Here is a 21,963-nt window from a genome sequence, read left to right on the forward strand (position 1 = left end):
AAGAAGAATCAATTTTGAGGTTATAACCAGTCTTCTTTAATAATTCATCTAATCAAAATCAGTGAAAAGAATAGGCTTGTTAAATAATAGCAAGTCAATCATGTGGAAGAAATACAGTGCTATACAGAGTCGCACACACATTTTCAACATCTGATTGACAGTTCTTATAAATCACATCTTTGCTCTTAAACCTTTTCATAATGAACATTAGGAGGATCTTTTCTGCACACACATACACACCTTGGAAATAAAAAATTTAAAAATCAAATGTAAAAACAAACAGAAGAACAAGAAATAAATGCATTGAAATGTTTAGAAATGGTTAATATTTTGACATAACTATATTCTTTAACCAAGCACCTTCAACATCAGAAAAAGGTAACAAGACTCTTTGGTTCCATTTCAAGACTCCTCCCATTAAAAAAAAAAAAAGGTGAAAGTCTTTAATAACTTATGAGGCCTACGACTTCCCTGGTGGTGCAATGGTTAAGAATCCGCCTGCCAATGCAGGGGACACGGGTTCGATCCCTGGTCTGGGAAGATCCCACGTGCTGTGGAGCAATTAAGCCCATGAGCCACAACTACTAAGCCTGCGAACCACAACTACTGAGCCCGTGCGCCACAGCTACTGAAGCCAGCGTGCCTAGAGCCCATGCTCTGCAACAAGAGAAGCCACTGCAATGAGAAGCCCATGCACCGCAACGAAGGGTAGCCCCCGTTCGCCACAACTAGAGAAATCCGCGTGCAGCAACGAAGACCCAACACAGCCAAAAATAAATTAATTAATTAAAAAAATAACCTATGAGGTCTAATATCCTTAGCAAAGACCATTTTACATGGCTGTGAAGCATGTCATTACAAAGATACAGCTGGGGCCAAACAACAGAGTAGTCAACAGTCCTTCCAGACTTCTATATCTTAAGAGATTCCATACCTGAAGTTCTCTTGCATTTCCAAAAAGCAAGTTTTATGTTTGGTGCCAAAGGAAGCCAAGCTCTATTGCTTCAACCCAGTCACAAATGTCCCACTAGGTCCTCCTCCAGAAAGCCAGTCTCTGATTTATAACCTCCCTTGATGGGAGAATGCCAGTGATTATAAATTGTCTTAACATTGCACAATCATCCTAATTCCCTAAAACACTGATGTGAATCCAGACTTCGGACTTCCTGCTTCCATTTTGAAGCAGATTGACCTCTGCCTGGCCCTTTGAATGCATTTGAATATCTATCTCTCAGCCAGTGGGTGGACAGTTATGTCAATGCACTTGGATTTCTTTTGAAGGGAAAAATTAAACCAATCTTTAGCCAATCTTGTTTTTTTTGTTTTTTTTTTTTAATTTATTTACTTATTTTATTTTTGGCTGTGTTGGGTCTTCGTTTCTGTGCGAGGGCTTTCTCTAGTTGCGGCAAGCGGGGGCCACTCTTCATCGCGGTGCGCGGGCCTCTCACTATCGCGGACTCTTTTGTTGCGGAGCACAGGCTCCAGACGCGCAGGCTCAGCAGTTGTGGCTCACGGGCCCAGTTGCTCCGCGGCATGTGGGATCTTCCGGGACCAGGGCTCGAACCCGTGTCCCCTGCATTGGCAGGCAGATTCTCAACCACTGCGCCACCAGGGAAGCCCAATCTTGTTTTTTTAATAGAAGAAAAAAGAGAAAAGGGAAGAGTAAAAAGATTATAAAGAAAAGAAATAAAGATTATAAAGAAAAGAAAAGAAAAAAACCTGTGTTATAAGAGAGATGAAAAACATTTTTGATAGTTGTCCCCTAAGTGTTGACCATGAGGAGCCTGTAAAGGTGAGCAGTAGGATAAACAACCCCCTTTTCTGTACTAAATAGTCCTAAATGTGGTAGCAAGGGACTCTGCTTGAAATGCCTTCAGGCAAACATTATATCTGGTGCTTTTCCCCCATATTTATAAGTTTGGACACAGTGCTAGGTACCAACATGAAGTGCTTCTTCACAGCTTTACAGGGTAATGGTGTATGTGTGTGCATTTTATATATATATATATATATATATATATATATATATATATACACACACACACACACACTATATATATACACTATGTATATGCACTATATATATATATATATACTATATATAGTATGTGTATATAATAGCATATACCTAGTATTTTTTTTTTTTTAAACATCTTTATTGAAGTATAATTGCTTTACAATGGTGTGCTAGCTTCTGCTTTACAACAAAGTGAATCAGTTACACATATACATATGTTGCCATATCTCTTCCCTCTTGCATCTCCCTCCCTCCCACCCTCCCTATCCCACCCCTCTAGGTGGTCACAAAGCCCCGAGCTGATCTCCCTGTGCTATGCGGCTGCTTCCCACTAGTTATCTATTTTACATTTGGTAGTGTATATATGTCCATGACACTCTCTCACCCTGTCACATCTCACCCCTCCCCCTCCCCATATCCTCAAGTCCATTCTCTAGTAGGTCTGTGTCTTTATTCCCATCTTGCCACTAGGTTCTTCATGACCTCTTTTTTTTTTTTTTTTTTCCTTAGATTCCATATATATGTGTTAGCATACTGTATTTGTTTTTCTCTTTCTGACTTACTTCACTCTGTATGACAGACTCTAACTCCATCCACCTCATTACAAACACCTCCATTTCATTTCTTTTTATGGCTGAGTAATATTCCATTGTATATATGTGCCACATCTTCTTTATCCATTCATCCGATGTATACCTAGTATTATGGTTATCATATACACATACGATAAATGATTTTACAAACATGTTGTAGGTTTGACTACCTTCTCTTTCTCTGCAGTGAAACATGGTAGTTGACATTTTTAACTTCTTGCTTTTAACTTTTTTAAAAATTATCAACCATATTAGACAAGGCTGTATTTAAAAAGTGATTTTGTTACAGAATTTCTTTAAAGAAAACTAATGTGAAAGTGGAAGTTAGGCCCAGACTCCAAAAAAGTATTGACTTTCTCATCAAAATTATAGAAAAAAAAAATTGTAACCAAAATAATTTCTATATTCTTTGGCCTTTTTGTTAAAGAATATGTTATAAATGAATAGAAATGAGTAGTGAATATTTTTCCAGTTGAATAACTCCATGAATATAAAATCCTCTATTGTAATCTTCTTGCTTACTTTATATCTCAGGAAATTTTATGGCGATTCTCTCTTTATACAATTTCCTTTGAAATGTAGATACAACACTTTAACAAAAACTTCTTTATGTATTAAAAATTTACTGTTAATATAAAAAATATTTTTATTTTTATATAAACATAGTGAAAGTGTGGTTTCTTTCTAAAATTATATTTACAGACATTAAATGATTTAAATTAATTGTTTAATTTCAGCAAAGAATACAGATTAAATTACTGAGGTGTTATTTTCATATAAGTTTGTTTGGGCTGTTCTATTCTTTTAATTTGATCTTTGCATCCTTTAAAAAGTTATTTCTAAAATTGTAACTATGTGAGGTGATGGATATATTAACTAATTATATTGTGGTATAAATTTTGCAATACCTATTTATATCAAATCATTACATTGTACACCTTAAACTTACACACTGTTATGTGTCAATTATATCTCAGTATAGCTGGGAAAAAATTAAAAGTTCTATTAATATTAACAAGACTATTACTTAACAAAATAAATTGGACATTCTTAATGGATTCTTCATACACAAAAATTAAAAATTAAAAAAACTTTAAGTTATTTCTAGCATACTTGTATCTTGAGGTTGTTCAGACAAGAATGTATTTTGTTAAAATTTCTTTGAAAGCTGTTGTTATGGTAATGATTTATATATTGAAATTATTGATAGGTTAATTTAATGTGATAAGGAAATTAAGGAATGGATGCTATTTAATATATTTTCTTTTACATGAATTCTTGAATAATATTAATTTTTCAATTGGTATAAAAATTAAATTTTTAGTTTTCTTCAATGTTTGCAAATCACTTCCCTTTATTTTCTCTTTTTTATTTTCTTTCTTTTTTTTTTTTTATTTCACCAGTTGCCATTAAATGAAAATAGAATAAGTTGAGTGTTATAGGCTACATTTTGGTACTGTGGTTTTTTAATCTTACTTTTGAACAATATGGTTTTCTTGGAAAGGTTTTTTACTGTATTTTTATTAAGGTATAACTCTAAATTATATAATTATATAATTATAAATTTCACCTGTTCTATTGCACAGTTCTACCTATTTTGACAAATGTATATAGTTATGTAAAAACCACCACAGTCAAGATATAGAACAATTTCATTATGCTAGGAAATTCTCCCATACTCACTTGTAGTCAGTCCCTCCCCCACTTCTTAGCCACTGATCTATTTTCTGTCCCTACAGTCTTACCTTTGCAAGAATATTATACAAGTGGAGTACAATATACATCCTTTTGAGCCTGGCTTCTTTCACTTAGGATACTATGTTAGAGAATCATCCAAGTTATTGTGTGTATCCTAGTTCATTCCTTTTTATTTATGAGTATTCTACTCATTTCTCAGTTGAGGGATATGGGAGTTGTTTGTAGTGTTTCCTGATTACTGACAAGCTGCTGTAAAGATTAATGTTCAAGTTTGTGAGTGAACATAGCTTTCAATGGTATGGTATTCTCAATTTTATAAGAAACAGCCAAGCTGTTTTCCAAAGTGGCTGTATCATTTTGCATTCCTTCCAGCAGTGTATAAATTTCACTTGCTCTGCATCCTTGCCAGCCATGGTATTGCCTCTCTCTCTCTCTTTTCTTAGACATTCCAATACGAGTGTAGTTGTATCTCATTGTGGTTTTATTCTGTTTTTTGTTTTTGTTTTCTTTTTAACATTCTTATTGGAGTATAATTGCTTTACAATGGTGTATTAGTTTCTGCTTTATAACAAAGTGAATCAGCTATACATATACATATATCCCCATATCTCTTCCCTCTTGCATCTCCCTCCCACCCTCCCTATCCCACCCCTCTAGGTGGTCACAAAGCACCGAGCTGTCCTCCCTGTGCTATGTGGCTGCTTCCAACTAGCTATCTATTTTACATTTGGTAGTATATATAAGTCCATGCCACTCTCTCACTTCGTCCCAGCTTACCATTCCCCCTCCCCGTGTCCTCAAGTCCATTCTCTACTTCTGCATCTTTATTCCTGTCCTGCACCTAGGTTCTTCATAACATTTTTTTTTTTTTTACATTCCATGTATATGTGTTAGCATACAGTATTTGTTTTTCTCTTTCTGACTTACTTCATTCTGTGTGACAGACTCTAGGTCCATCCACCTTGCTACAAATAACTCAATTTCGTTTCTTTTTATGGCTGAGTAATATTCCATTGTATATATATGCCACATCTTCTTTATCCATTCATCTGTCGGCAGACACTTAAGTTGCTTCCATGTCCTGGCTATTGTAAATAGAGCTGCAATGAACATTGTGGTACATGACTCTTTTTGAATTATGTATTTCTCAGGATATATGCCCAGTAGTGGGATTGCTGGGTCATATGGTAGTTCTATTTTTAGTTTTTTAAGGAACCTCCATACCGTTCTCCATAGTGGCTGTATCAATTTACATTCCCACCAACAGTGCAAGAGGGTTCCCTTTTCTCCACACCCTCTCCAGCATTTATTGTTTGTAGATTTTTTTGATGATGGCCATTCTGACTGGTGTGAAGTGACAACCTATTTGTACTTTTGATTTGCATTTCTCTAATGATTATTTAGATGTTGAGCATTCTTTCATGTGTTTGCTGGCTATCTGTATATCTTCTTTGCAGAAATGTCTATTTAGGTTTTCTGCCCATTTTTGGACTGGGTTGTTTGTTTTTTTGATATTGAGCTGCATGAGCTGCTTGTATATTTTGGAGATTAATCCTTTGTCAGTTGCTTCATTTGCAAATATTTTCTCCCATTCTGAGGGTTGTCTTTTCGTCTTCTTTATGGTTTCCTTTGCTGTGCAAAAGCTTTTAAGTTTCATTAGGTCCCATTCATTTATTTTTGTTTTTATTTCCATTTCTCTAGGAGGTGGGTCAAAAAGGATCTTGCTGTGATTTATGTCATAGAGTGTTCTGCCTTTGTTTTCCTCTAAGAGTTTGATAGTGTCTGGCCTTACATTTAGGTCTTTAATCCATTTTGAGTTTATTTTTGTGTATGGTGTTAGGAAGTGTTCTAATTTCATTCTTTTACATGTAGCTGTCCAGTTTTCCCAGCACCACTTATTGAAGAGGCTGTCTTTTCTCCATTGTATATTCTTGCCTCCTTTGTCAAAGATAAGGTGACCATATGTGCGTAGGTTTATCTCTGGGCTTTCTATCCTGTTCCATTGATCTATATTTCTGTTTTTGTGCCAGTACCATACTGTCTTGATTACTGTAGCTTTGTAGTACAGTCTGAAGTCAGGGAGCCTGATTCCTCCAGCTCCGTTTTTCCTTCTCAAGATTGCTTTGGCTATTCGGGGTCTTTTGTGTTTCCATACAAATTGTGAAATTTTTTGTTCTAGTTCTGTGAAAAATGCCAGTGGTAGTTTGATAGGGATTGCATTGAATCTGTAGATTGCTTTGGGTAGTATAGTCATTATCACATTATTGATTCTTCCAATCCAAGAACATGGTATACCTCTCCATCTATTTGTATCATCTTTAATTTCTTTCATCAGTGTCTTATAGTTTTCTGCATACAGGTCTTTTGTCTCCTTAGGTAGGTTTATTCCTAGGTATCTTATTCTTTTTGTTGCAGTGGTAAATGGGAGTGTTTCCTTAATTTCACTTTCAGATTTTTCATCATTAGTGTATAGGAATGCAAGAGATTTCTGTACATTAATTTTGTATCCTGCTACTTTACCAGATTCATTGATTAGCTAGAGTAGTTTTCTGGTGGCATCTTTAGGATTCTCTACATATAGTATCATGTCATCTGCAAACAGTGACAGTTTTACTTCTTCTTTTCTGATTTGTATTCCTTTTATGTCTTTTTCTTCTCTGATTGCTGTGGCTAAAACTTCCCAAACTATGTTGAATAATAGTGGTGAGAGTGGGCAACCTTGTCTTGTTCCTGATCTTAGTGGAAATGGTTTCAGTTTTTCACCATTGAGAATGATGTTGGCTTTGGTTTGTCATATATGGCCTATATTTTGTTGAGATAAGTTCCCTGTATGCCTACTTTCTAGAGGGTTTTTATCATAAATGGGTGTTGAATTTTGTCGAAAGCTTTTTCTGCATCTATTGAGATTATCATATGGTTTTTATCCATCAGTTTGTTAATATGGTGTATCACATTGATTGATTTGTGTATATTGAAGAATCCTTGCATTCCTGGGATAAACCCCACTTGATCATGGTGTATGATCCTTTAATGTGCTGTTGGATTCTGTTTGCTAGTATTTTGTTGAGGATTTTTGCATCTATGTTCATCAGTGATATTGGCCTGTAGTTTTCTTTCTTTGTGACATATTAGTCTGGTTTTGGTATCAGGGTGATGGTGGCCTCATAGAATGTGCTTGGGAGTGTTCCTCCCTCTTCTATATTTTGGAAGATTTTTGAGAAGGATAGGTGTTAGCTCTTTGATAGAATTCGCCTGTGAAGCTATCTGGTCTTAGGCTTTTGTTTGTTGGAAGATTTTTAATCACAGTCTCAATTTCAGTGCTTGTGGTTGGTCTGTTTATATTTTATGTTTCTTCCTGGTTCAGTCTCAGAAGGTTGTGCTTTTCTAAGAATTTGTCCATTTCTTCCAGGTTGTCCATTTTATGGGCATATAGTTGCATGTAGTAATCTCTTATGATCCTTTGTATTTCTGCAGTGTCGGTTGTTACTTCTCCTTTTTCATTTCTAATTCTATTGATTTGAGTCTTCTCCCTTTTTTTCTTGATGAGTCTGGCTGATGGTTTATCAATTTTGTTTATCTTCTCAAAGAACCAGCTTTTAGTTTTATTGATCTTTGCTATTGTTTTCTTCATTTCTTTTTCATTTATTTCTGATCTGATCTTTATGATTTCTTTCCTTCTGCTAACTTTGGGGGTTTTTTTTCTTCTTTCTCTAATTGCTTTAGGTGTAAAGTTAGGTTGTTTATTTGAGATGTTTCTTGTTTCTTGAGGTAGGATTGTATTGCTATAAACTTCCCTCTTAGAACTGCTTTTGCTGCATCCCATAGTTTTGGGTCATTGTGTTTTCATTATCATTTGTTTCTAGGTATTTTTTGATTTCCTCTTTGATTTCTGCAGTGATTCATTTTGGTTTTAATTTTCATTTCCCTAATGACTAATGATGTTGGGCATCTTTCTTTGTGCTTTTTGCCATCCATATATTTTCTTTGGTGAAGTATATATTCAAATCTTTGACCCATCTTTAAAATGCATTACTTTCTTTTTATTGGGCTTTGAGTTTGTTTCTAATTCTAGATACAAGTCCTTTATCAGATATGTGATTATAAAAACTTTCTCCCTCTCTGTGTCTTTCATAAAGCAGACATTCTTAATTTAAATGAAGTCTAATTTATTTATTTGTTCTTTGAATTATTGTGCTTTGGGCTGTGTATGTAAGAAATCATTGCCTAACTAAAGGTCACAAAATTTTCTTCTTTTTTTTAAGTTTTAGAATTATAGGTTTTACATGTATATTTATGATCCATTTTGAGTAATTTTTTCAGAGTGTGAGCTTGGATAAAGGCTTTTTGTTTTTGCTTTTGCATATGTGTATCCAGTTGTTCCAGCACTATTTATACTTGGTGAAACTGTCCTTTCTCCACCAAACTGCCTATTTATTTACCTTTGTCAGAAACCAATTAGCCATATATGTGTACAACTACTTCTGGATTCTTTTTTCCATTCCATTTGTCTACATGTTTATTCTTCCTTCATTACCACTCTCTTGATTACTGTAGCTTTATACTAAGTCAGGAGATCAAGTATATGAATCTTTTAACTTCAAAGAGAAAGTGTATTCTGCTGTTTTTGTGTAGTGTTTTCTAAATGTTATTTAACTTAGTTTAGTTGATAATGTTGTTCATGTCCTCCATATCCTCAGTGGTAATTTTTCTGCTTTCTCTATTAACTGCTGAGAGGGTGTGTTGACGTCTCCAACTGTTTTTGTGGATTTGTCTATTTCTCTGTTCAGTTTTATCAGTTTTTGCTTCATGTATTTTGAAGCACTGTTGTTAGGTGCATACACATTTACATTTGTTATGTCATTTTGTGGAATAGACCTCGTAATAATTAAGTCGTGTTCATCTTTATCCTTATTTTGAAGTCTGGTTGACATGATATTAATATAGCTACTCCTGCTTTCTTTTGTTTAGTGTTTGCATAGTATCTCTAGTCTATCATTTTATTTTTAAGCTATTTACCCTTTATATTTAAAATTGGTTTATTGTATATGGTGTATTGTTTGGTCTTGATTTTTTTCAGTCTAATCTGATGATCTTTACTTTTTTTTCTTTTGAACCTGAAGTAATGAGTCATTTATTAGAAGCAAGTCATTGACTGAACAAGTTTACATATGACAGAAAATTTGGAGGGTACCCTAGTGTGGTAGATTTTCAGCATAAACAAAATTTTCTTAAAACAACATAGAATTATTTGTTTAGGTCATTGCTACAGATTGAGACTGAAGATTAAGTGGAGTCTGTTGTAGCATGTGACTGATGATCTTTATTTTTAATTGATATGCTTATAAAGTTTACATTTAATGTAATTTTTATATGATTGGATTAAAATACACCATATTGTTAGTTGTTTTATTTTTTAATCTCTTATTTTGTTTTGTTCCCCAGCATTTCATTTCTGATTATTCCATTTTAGCTTCATTATTGATTGTTTTCTTTTAAAAATTATTTTATTCATTGCCCTAGGTTACACAATATACACCTTTAATTAATCAGAGTCTACTTTTAAATAATATCATACTACTTAACATGTAATATAAGGACTTAACAGTATTTTCTCAAATTCTTCTCCCATTCTTTGTGCTATTGTTGTCATACATTTTACTTTTACATATGCCATAAACACAGTGAATTAATATTTTTGCTTTTTATAGATATCATTTAGAGCAATTAAAAATAAGGAAAATAGAATTTTATATTTACCTCCATTTATTCCGTTGCAACTCTTTATTTCTTTGTGTATATGTTATATCTTACCACAGTTTTAAAAAAATGTGTTGAAATTGTTCTTACCTATTAACATTTACACCACCAGTTCCTGACTCTTGCTGGGTCTATTAAAAATTTGATGTGCATGGGTAGCTAGGAATATGCTTGATTTGTATATTTCTTTTGTTCTTTCTTAGAATTTCAGAACCACTGGACTGAATGTATCATGAGAGGTCCTTTGGCCTAATCTTCAAAGTATGACAGATTTACTTAACTGATCTTATTTTAAAACTTATCTGAAGTTCTCTAAGGTTGTACTTAAGCCTGCTCCGTCTCTTTTTATCTCTGTCTTGTTCTCTTGCTCTCATGACTGGAGAGGAAGCATCAGGACCACAATGTCCTGCTTTTTAATGTTCTCTTTTTAGTAACTTCACACATGTATCACATACATAAAGATAGTTATTCTCTTCTTACCATTCTCCTTTACAAGTAAAAAACTTTCTCTACTTCTCCAAGTTTTTTATAGAGGGATAAATTTACTTTTTCTCTGTATATCTTTGACCATTTTAATAGGATTTTCTCCTGGACATTTCACATAATCATTTTTTTTAGGCACATGTAAGTAAGTGGTAGCAGTATTCACCAAGAGGAAGGAACCGGTATCTCTATGGGACTAATATTGGCTCTGGGAGAATGCCAGGGAACCAAATGAAGTGGTGTAAATTCTCAAGGGTCCCCAGCACCTTTGCCAAGTAGTGGAGACTTTCCTGACCCTTACAGCCTAGTGCTGAAATTAAACCCTCTCCCTGAAGCCATAAGGCTTACTTTTCTCCATAGATGACTGAAGGCAACAGCCTTAGGCAGGTTACCTGTATAGCGTTGAGCTAGGAGAAAAAAAGCAGACAGGAAAATCTTAGCACACTATCTTTAGTTATGAGAAAAAAATCCTCTCAACAGTTGGGCCAGGCCTATAATAGAACTTATAAACACTTGTCAGTTATGAGGGTAACTGTAAGACATACTTATTTTCAAGCTTTCCCCTTAATTTCTTGTCCAAAGCATAACATTTTCTTTTTGTCTTTTTCCCCCTCAAGGGGTGCTACATCCATTGTATACAGATGCAAACAGAAGGGGACCCAGAAGCCTTATGCTCTCAAAGTGTTAAAGAAAACAGTAAGTTTATTTCATTATATAATAGCATCTCTAAGGGATCTGTGACCTGGAGAAGGCAGGAGCCCTGATTCAAAGGACAAAAGGACCAGAGAACTGCTATGTGCAGCTAACTCATTTGAATCATGATTATGAGAGTGCAGCCAAATCGGTTGTTTTCTGATGGAAATTGTGATTCTTTGAAAGCAACTGGATCTCAAATTAGATACGGTTGTGGGGAGGAGAAGTATGGAATGGAAAGACATTTAGAGTTGCCAGGTAAACTTTGCTTTGTATACCTGTCATGTTTTCAGATATATATGTACATTTATATAATCTCCAATCACAATTTAATATACTAGAAAAGGTTGCTATTTAAAAATACCTAAATGAAACACAAATAGATGCATTTGTTAAAGAAGTCGTCAGCTTCTAACTTGATTTTCAGATGGTGGGTTTACTTCAGTAAAGTACAACCAGGCAAATGCTAATGTATCTGGGACTGAACCTGCTCCTCAAAGAAGTTCGTATTTGAACAAGAAGGAAGGATTTTGTTTTCGGATTTTTTTTTTTTTGCCCTAAACTTGTAGGTGAGCTGAGGGGGCAAAAGTTACTTATGCTCATCTCCAATAAGTAAGAAATGCTAAGGTGAGAGTTCAAAATACAAATGCCAGCATGTAATACTGGCATTTTTATACTCCCTGTGCCCCAGAGAATATTTGTCATTGTAATGCCCTACTTATACTTTCTGTCCTTAGGTTATTTCCCCTTATAAAACCACAAAAAGACAATATATTCTTTTATAGCAAATTCTTCCTTTCTCAAATTTTATGTGAACAAATATGTGAAATATATATATTTCTGAAAACCCAGATGTAACATATGCTGAGGAGAGACATACTGTAACTTTTGAAGTCAAATAATACCTCTTTGAGGCCAAGGGATTTTTTTTTTTTCTAAAGTCAGCTTAATATCACCAACTGTTTATGTATTTTCTGGCGCAGGGAAATTTTAGACTCTCATATAATGAAGAAGAGAATAATGGCACAATGTTTTCAGTCAAGTAGAAGTAGAATGACATTTTCAAACAATCTGTTAGAATTTAAGGCCATTCAACTAACAAGAACAGTATAACTGAAGAAGGTAATAGTTTAAATGGCAATTGCTCCTAATAAGGTCTTTATTCTGGATTTCCTATTTGGTGTAGCCAATGATTCCAGAATGTAGAGGCAGCTTTTGATTGATAAGCTTTGGAGTTTTCTCTTAAATCAATTTCTTATAGTCATAAAATGTATTTGAACTAAGGAGTATTAAAATTTTATGAAATAGAATTTCCTGTTAAACATCTGCTTTTTATGAAAATATATTGTCATGCTTTAGCAGTAGTGACACAAGAGATGTTTTTGGACTTGGTTGTATCATTTCTTGCTGGTTAAAAAATTCTCAGTAAAATTTGTGTGTGGTTATTTTATTTTCATAGTTGAGAAAACTTTGAAAGGCACTAGCTATATAAACATCTAGGAAAATGAGTATTCAGAAATGACTTGTGAATGCTCAGAATCCCAAAGGACAAGGGGCTGGTTTAGAGAATATTTGTTTATGTCAAAAATCTTTGGATGAATTGAAATAAGAGATAAGTGAAGACACTTGGTGGGTTCATGACTTTTATTCATTGAGAAAGTAAAGCTCTGATTTGCCCTCCCTGTCTTCTCTTCTCCACCTCTGTTGTGGAAACATCTTCCTCCGAAGACAGGCACGAAGAAAATGTGGACGGGAACCAAGTGTCAGATGGAACTTCAGAGCGATGCAGTAAGGCAGATGTTGTCAAACACAGTTACTGTTGTACCAAATGGAATGAGAGAAATCCCCTGGAGAAACCTCAGTTTTGAACATAAATTAGATCGAATTCCCAGCATTGTCTCCTAGAATCAACCATGCCCAGAGATGTGTAAACAAGAGGAATACCAGGCAAAACCTCAAAGAGAAATTGCCTCCAGTGTTTAATTCTATATAGGTCATGAAGACAGAACTTCCTTATCCAAATGAAATGAATGAAGCCTATGATCTTATTTTAAGACTAAGAATCTATTTATGGAGGAAAAGTGATGCAGGGGAAACAAAGTATTCTTCTAGCAAATTCAGTTAAAGATCTGCTCTTGACTGGGAAAGTGAGCTTCAGAAAACTTGAATGATCTGGGTAATCTATTTATTAGATTGAGCCACATAAAACTGCATCTATTAAACTATTCTTGACCTATAAAAAATGACAATTTTATGTGGTTCAACTAACAACTTTGGGGCTACTATACCACTTCACTGGATAATTCCTTGGGTCCTCATTTTATGATTAGACCCAAACTTAAGAGGTTTGAAAGATTATCTACCTACATCTATCTGTCTGTCTATCATCTATCAACTATCTGTAAGAATTGCATAGGGCTGATGTAAAAAACTACCATAAACTGGATGGCTTAGAACAATTAAAATTTATTCTTTTACAGTTTGGAAGTCTAGAAGTCTGAAATCAAGGGGACAGGACGGCAAGGTTGATTCCTTCTGAGGGCACTGATGGAGAATTTGTTCCATGCCTCTCTCCTAGCTTCTGGTGACTGTCAGCAATGCTTGATGTTCCTTGATTTGTCATTGCATCACTCTAATCTCTGTCTTCATTGTCACATGGCAGTCTTCTCCCTGCATGTCTTCATATCATCTTCCCTCTCTGCATGTCTGTGTTCACATTTCCCTCTTCTTATAAGGACACCAGTTCTGTTGGATTAGGGGCCCACCCTACTCCAGTATGACCTCATCTTAAATTAACTACCTATATTTACAACAACTAATTCCCAGATAAAGTCACATTTTTAAGGACTAGGGGGTTAGGACTTCAACATATTTTGGAAGGGGGAACACAATTCCACCCAAAATCCTATCAATAAAAGAGGACCTCTAAGGTGAATTTCAAAATATTCCACTCAATAATCTATCTGAAGTTGAATAAAACTTTTATCACATTCAAGAAACTAATAAACATAAGAAAACCTATCCATTTTATAGGTGATTAGATTCATATATAAATGTTTTTAAGTCTAAGAAAAGTTCCCTATCTCTTCAACAAGTTAATTATTTGATAACAATAATCCTCTTCCCCAGGATCTGTATAAAAGCTGTTTCAGGACAGTTTACCCAAATTTTATTTTGTGGCAATATTATGTTCCTTTCTCATAGCTTAATATTTTAGGAAGGATTTAGTTTACCTTGGCAATAAGGGACTTACTCCCCCTATAAAACACCCTGATTGTCATTAACAATCCATTAAGCACTCATATGTCTGAGTGATAGACAAAGACTCTAATTTATCCATAGGAAGACAGACTAAAGCATCTACTCTTATGGAGAAATCCACATTCCATTGGTTGTCAGGTACAGGACAGAATTAATACTGATAATAAACATAAAGTAGCTTGTTATGTTCAGACAGTTAGGTATTTTGGCTAGTAAAATATCCTTGTGGGAACTTAACATGTAATTATAACAAAAATATTTTAAATTACCATATATTTTATATGTGGATATAATACCATGTTCTTTATCTATAGACAACTACAATTTCTAGAATTAGAATACATTAAAATACAAATCGACCAACATCATTAATGTCTGCAACTTACTTTCAAATAGTTCACAATGGAAGAAAAGTGTGCGTGTGTGTATGTGTATGCACATATAGGGAGAGAGAGAGAAAAAAAAAATATGGCAAAAATCAATAGTTATTAAATTTAGGACAGTATACTAGTGTCCATGCTGGATTTCAGAATTTCAGTATATGAGAAAATTCTCATAACGAAAAATTTGAGTTAAACCAAACTTCAACATTGAGATCCTGTTCAACATAACTTTTCTCTGGACATTCAGAAAGTGTTACAAGATCTTACAGTTTCTAAATGTCCTGATAAACACCAGTGACTCTCTATTATAGATGTATTGAAGTGCCAGAAAACAGAAAATGATAGTTGAACCAACTTTTTACTATACTGAAAATCCTGGACTTTTCCAGAAACAATATCCATTTGTCTCATCAAGTCATTAATGAGGATAAAGCTTTGAGGGCAGTGAGAGTAAACAAGAGAGGAAAATGAATTGAAGGGCTCTTTTGGGTGTTTTTTTTTTGTTTTTTTTTTTTTCCATGTAGTATTAGAGATCCTTGGACTGAAGAACTCATCAAGTCACTGGGAGTGCCATACCTACTCTCCTCCTGGGAAAGGTGACCCATTTTGTAACTTTTTATTTTAAAACAGTTACAGATTTACAGGCAGTGCCATTTTTGTTGCCCATAAATACCTCATTACCTTGTATGTAATTGGCTTGCAGATATCAGTGAAACTTTTACTGTGAACTTTGTAAAATGAATCCAGGGTGAAGGAAACAAGGCTTCCTTTTTTCCTTCACTCATGAGCCTTTCATCATCTCTGTTTTATGCAATATTTAGAAGAAATTGAAGTAGAGTAGAAAGATTTTCTAAGCTGCGTCCTCAGATGAACAACTTTGAGGCATTAAAAGATTCTGACAGACACGGGTAGTGGGACAATAAGTGATTTACAAGATGGGACCTTTTTATTGATGTTACGTGACTTTTGAATATGCCGAACTTAAAACTGCACAGAAGGAAAATAATAGATTCAAGAAAATGTCAAAATTTGAACAGATTATGCAGATGGAACCTTCAGTCTGGACTGACTTTTGCTGAGTTAAATGGATTCACAACTTTTGAAGAATTTTGGTGTTAATGGAGTCACTATTTCAGGAATGAGTCACAGGCATTATCTCTTTTCCTAAGGAGTACATCCCTTAGGGTGTGCCTAAATAATCACACTTCAGGCCTATCAATATGGCTCATTTTCAAGAACTGATTGAGATTTAAGAAAATTATGATCATCAATCATTTATAGTGTCCCTGGAATTTTGAAGACAAATATTTGAATTCTAAAATCCTGATGACATTTCTAGCCATGTGGCTCAACTCTTGAAAAAGATTGCATTCAGATTGCTATAAAATCCTTTCATGAAATACCCAGTATTGAGTTTAAGAATTAATCTCAGTGTGTAAATTCAGAATTTATGAGTCTGAGAGCCAATCTCAGTGTGTAAGTTCAGAATGTATAGGTCTTCTGACTCTCCTTAAGAATGGCTATGTAGTTGTGGGGTAAGATCATGGGCTGTGGAGCCAGACAACTTGAGTTCAGGATCACTTCTGCCACTTACTACCTGTGTGACCCTACAACAGTTATGTAAATCTCTCAATCTTAGTTTCTTCATCTGTGAAATGAGTTTAAGAACATCTAGCCTGTGGCATTTTAGTGACAATTAAAATGAGATAACTTATGTAAAATATTTCTCAGCACCTAGGGAGCATGTAATAAATGGTGAACATTGTTCTTATTATTAATTGTAATGGGTCCACACAGATATTTTATATTATAATAGTACCAGCTCATTCTATGTAATTCTAATGTTTTCATCAGCTTGATTGAAAACTAAGCAGTAAGCAGCACCAGACATATTGTATACTGCTGTATGAATAAACTAATTATATCATTTTGGGATTGCTTTTAAAGTATCTGCTAAAAATGGGTATATATTTTACTATTATCAATAAAATTTAATGTGACACTAAAGATTTCTGGTCATATGACCTCATACTTAAACAAATCTTGGATGCCCGTGATTCCTAGATTTGGAACACTTTCAACCCTACTGCTCTATTCTGAGTGTTGACATTGGAGCACTGTGACTTGATCCATAGTTTAGAAGCTGTTTTAGGTTTAAATTTTGTCATATTTTAGTTATTGTAATGTAAAGTTATCTATAGATTTCTGGAAAGGCTTTTCTTGAATAATTTAATTAGCATTCACCTAGTAAATGTTCCTAACTTTTATAAAATTTCCATTAAGTGCTAAAGGATAAAAGAGGCCTTTTATCCTCCTCTCAGTTAGTTGAAGAGCCACACGTTGTGACTTGCTAATCATTCTATGAGTTAGTTTTTAATTTGTATTCATTTTTCCTTATGTTCTTGTGAATTAGCTCTTTGAGTATGTAACTATGATGCTGCAGGAGACTTTGAAAAGTTGCTCTAGATTAAATTACAGAATGTACACAGGCCTCCCTCAAATTCTTGGTAGTTGAATCTCCGGGATGTCTCCATTAGAGAAGTTTTCAGGTTTTTCAGTTCTGAAACAGAAATAATAACATTTATACCACTTGGTAAACTGAGGATTACCTGCTCTTGTCTCTTTCTGTCTAACCTTTGGGAACATGGAAAACTGACCACAGGCCATTCATTTTTCAATTTCTGTGATATATGTAAGAGAGATGGCTAGGTCAATCTGTGTTAAAGATATGCATCTATTAAACACTGCTATAACTACTTTTAACAACTAATGGGTATGCTCTAGAAGTGGAGTCAAGGTCGCCCTTGGTCAGTGATGGAGAGGAGAATAATAAATCACTAGCTCAAATAGACTTTTTGGGCCCAATTGAGGTCTCAGAACACATTAAGGAAAGTAGCTTGCCGATAACAAGCTGTGTCAAGTGAAGTGAAACTTCTTCAAGCATTCTGTCAGTTGGAACCTATTGATTTTCATAGGGACTATTAAGCCAGGTTTCCTGGAATAGGAATAGGGATATTTCTATTCAGTTTGTGACAAGTATATGTCTACAAGAGAAGAGAGGTAGCAGGGTGGAATGTTAAAATCTTGGCCTGATTTGTATGCTTTACCATTCAAAGATCCACTTGGAAGTCTGAACATTCTTGCAGAGAACTAGTCGTTGCAGTTTGATTTGTTTTCTTTCTTGATAGAAGCGCTGCTAGAATCTGTCACAATTCAGCTCACTTATCTATCCTCTCATTTTATTGATCTTTCACAGGCATTTTGTTGCCTTTTAAAAAATAAACATAATTCAGAGGCAAGCTGATACAAGGGAAGTAGGGAGAGAGAGATTGATAATACAGGCACTGACCTGTGTGCTATTACCCAGAAAGAAACATACTTTGCAGTTACACCATCTACTCAAGTTATCACATTTAACCCTCTAGTACTTTCTTTTTTAAATTTTATTTATTTTTGGCTGCGTTGGGTCTTCGTTGCTGCGCGCGGGCTTTCTCTAGTTGCCGTGAGCGGGGGCTACTCTTCGTTGTGGTGCATGGGCTTCTCATTGCGGTGGCTTCTGTTGTTGCGGAGCACGGGCTCTAGGTGCACGGGCCTCAGTAGCCGTGGTGTGCAGGCTCTGTGGCTCGCAGAGTGCAGGCTCAGTAGTTGTGGTGCACGGGCTTAGTTGCTCCGCGGCATGTGGGATCTCCCCGGACCAGGGCTCGAACCTGTGTCCCCTGCATTGGCAGGCGATTCTTAACTACTGCACCACCAGGGAAGTCCCAACCTTCTGGTACTTTTACAAGTAGTGAGTGGTTGGATCTAAAGTGATCTTCACCCTTTATATGAAGTCTATGGAGGTAAAAAAGGAGGTGACTAGCCCAAACCAGAGGAAATCTTAGAGGAAGAGCTTATGTTACCATACCCTAGTAGAAGAAAGAGACTAGAAACTTCTCAGAGAACTGAGTGGGAAAGGCCTTGTAACCAAAGGAGAGGTGCTGGGCAGCAGGAAAGTTGAGAAGAGCCCAGGGAGATCAGAGCTGGGGAGTGGTGCCTGATGGACCACAAACAGGAAAGCTGAGAAGGAACACAGTAGATCAGCCTCAAAGCAAACTTAGGATTCCTATCTTAGTGAGAAGGGGAAAAGCTATAATCTTAGTGTTAACAGGGAAAAACATTTTAACAAATTTTTATTTTTATATTTCTTTATGGTACAAAGTTGAATGATGGTCAAAGCTGTATTCATCCAGACAATGTAAGAAGAGCGGAGAGAAAGAAGGCTAAGAGAAGATCAAGTCCTGGAACTCCAAAACCATTAATTTGCTGAAAGAGAGGAAATGAATGACTGTGTGCAAAGGATATTGATTAGAAGAGATCCAAATAATTTTCAGTATTGAATTAGCTTGTAACAGCTTTTTTTTTTAAAGTAAGCATTTTCAAATCACCATATGCCACTCCAGCAATTTTAACAGTAAAGAAGCATAATGCTAATAAGAATGGGACCCACACTTAATTATTCAACAATATGTAGTAGCCCCTTTCATATGTTAACGCAACAATGCCTCATGGGAGTGTTTTACTTAAGGGAGTTTTAGAGAAGGGATGTTTCCCCGAAGGGCATAATAGCATGGAGAATTTGAACGCAGGACTTTTGTGTCCCAAATCTGAGCCCTTTCTATTGATACCAGCTAGGTCCTGAAAGAGAAAAAGACCAAAAAAAAAAAAAAGTAAGGAATAAGCATGGCCCAGATCTGGGACTGAAACTAGATGTTGCTCCTTGCTAATCTGATAAAGGATGAAAAAGCCTTTGTTGACACACAGACACAGAGAAGCTGAGTGCAGTTCAGGTCACACTGTGAGTGAGCAAGAGTTTCCTGTGTGCAGAGAAAACAATCAACGTATTTCTTTTCCAAATGTTATTAAAACCTTAGTTTAATGCGTCTCAGTATACAATATCCACTAACAAATGAAAGAAGAATAACGAAGGAGTGTGTAATGTACAAAACATTGCGGGGTGTGGCTCTCTTTGCCTTTTGTCTTATGGGTAGGTAGGATGCAGTGATGGTCCCACGTGTGGCTGTGTATATGGAGTTCCAGTTTGCTCTCTGCTCTAAGTGTCAGCATAACAGAGTACATTCAGTACATTCAAAGCTACTCATACTTATCTCTACCCCAGAAGTCTGAAAAATACATCAAATGGGTAGTTATATCTACAATGCTTTTTTCCCCACAGAATACCACACTGTCACTGGGAGGATTTTTGTTTGAAGTTTTGAGATCAGAATAGTTTAGAACTGTTTTTCCATCATAGCATCAGGACATATTTGGGTGTCATGATCAGTTTCAAGGTGTGACATACATACTGAAGTACTGTAGGCTGTGAATGATTTCTTTTATTGATAAATCAAAGTGGATCCAAGATTACTATCGTCATCTTTTAAATTTTGACGTATTTTATGAAGGGGAATGTGGATGAGTGTCACGATTTACTGACCATATTTATATCTGCAAAAAAAAAAAAAGAAATTTAAGTATTCTTTGCATTCTATGATGATTAAAATTCTTCCTGAATCTGGTACCAACTGGATATCTGGGGGGAAAAGTACTTAAATTTTTCAGTCAAAAATATCTTAGTTTTTTACAGTTTAAGAGTCTCTTTTAGTTTAAAAGAATTTCTTTAGAGTAAGTATTCAGTGTAAATTCAGCTCTCTCTCAAAGCTGTTTCTCCCTCACTCTGTTCTTACCACATTGGCTTCTGGGTTCAAGGGCAGCTACGTAACACATGGGAGCATGGTCTCTACAGTGAGGATAAAGCAACCATGCACCACAGCCATCGCCAGATGCTGACTACATTAGAGACGGGGTTAGGCAAGGGCATTAGCAGCTATAGACAGCTGGGGAACACATCATGGGGTTGAATAATGATCAGACATTCAGAGACAGGACCAGACTACCCTACTGCATGAATCATAGGCCCCTTTCCACTGCCCTTTCTGAGCGCTGACAGTCCTGGAAACTATCAAGAGAGGAAGCAATGGTAGGGCATTAGCATGGAATGTATGCATATCTACCCAGTTAGTCATACATGGAACTTTTATGCTCTGACCCATTTAATCCAGAAGAGATTTAAGGACATGCTGATGGGAGTGCATTGAGGAGATGCATATCACTGTAAAGAAAAAGACTTTGAGAAGAACTGAGCTGACATGCTTTAGTTATTGATTTCTGGAAACATCTGAACTCTTCAGAAAAAATGAAGCTCTGGGTTAAGATGTTAAGATGCTTCCTCACCAAGGAAGGCAAATCCAGACTTATACAAAGAGAAAGAGCTACTGCTGTGGACTTAAAAAACATGTACAACGTGAGAGTTGTGAGTCAAGTTTTATTTAGGGGCAAAATGAGGACTATAGCCCAGGAGACAGCATTTCAGATAGTTCTGAGAAACTGCTCCAAAGAGGTAGGGGGGAAGATCAGTATATATGTGATTTTGGTGAAGGGGGAGTATATACAATCAAGCACATATTTTTTGCAGAAGGTTTCTGCTAGTCACCAGGAGCAGTGGTCACCATGAAGGATTTTAGTGCTTTTCTAGATATGAGGAGATACAAGAATTGGGCTCATAAAGTCGAATCCTGAAAATATGTAACTATCTGAAGACCTGTTCTGCCAGTTTTCCCAGAGCACAGAGTTTCTCATTTCTGCTCTCCACCCTGAACTCCTTTCAGGGGGTGTTGAAAATCAGCAGCTGCAGCAACACATGATTTAATCCTTGTAGAGGTAGTTGACAAGTGCCAATTTGTTGTTGACACTGCCGTGGAACAAAAGCAACAAGGAAATTTTTTTTCAAACCTTAAATCATTAAGATTTCTTGTATCTCTTTCCTATTCCAGCCCCAGAGCATTATTATATCACTTTTAGGGTCATTTAAAAGCCTTTTGTGTCTACAGCCTGTTCTTTTCCTTTTTTTAAGGAAGTTTTTAGCATTTTGGAACAATATTAACCAGGGTATCTGAAAGTCTTAATTGTCTTAGAACATCAAGGAGCTAAAGCTTCTAAGAGTGTCTAGGTGTTCCCCTATTCAAAGCTATCCTCAGTAAGG

The 21,963-nt window shown here is 35.6% G+C and overlaps 1 protein-coding gene across 1 annotated transcript in view; it reads left to right on the forward strand.

Moving 5' to 3' along the window:
* Positions 1 to 21,963, forward strand: part of CAMK4 (calcium/calmodulin dependent protein kinase IV) — a 216,827-nt gene that overhangs the window by 98,231 nt on the left and 96,633 nt on the right. The window contains exon 2 of the mRNA XM_061189506.1: positions 11,166 to 11,244. Coding sequence (XP_061045489.1) covers positions 11,166 to 11,244 — 79 coding nt within the window. The remainder of the gene's footprint in view (positions 1 to 11,165; positions 11,245 to 21,963) is intronic.

The sequence above is a fragment of the Eubalaena glacialis genome, chromosome 4, assembly GCF_028564815.1.
Source record: "Eubalaena glacialis isolate mEubGla1 chromosome 4, mEubGla1.1.hap2.+ XY, whole genome shotgun sequence".
NCBI classification, from domain to species: domain Eukaryota; kingdom Metazoa; phylum Chordata; class Mammalia; order Artiodactyla; family Balaenidae; genus Eubalaena; species Eubalaena glacialis.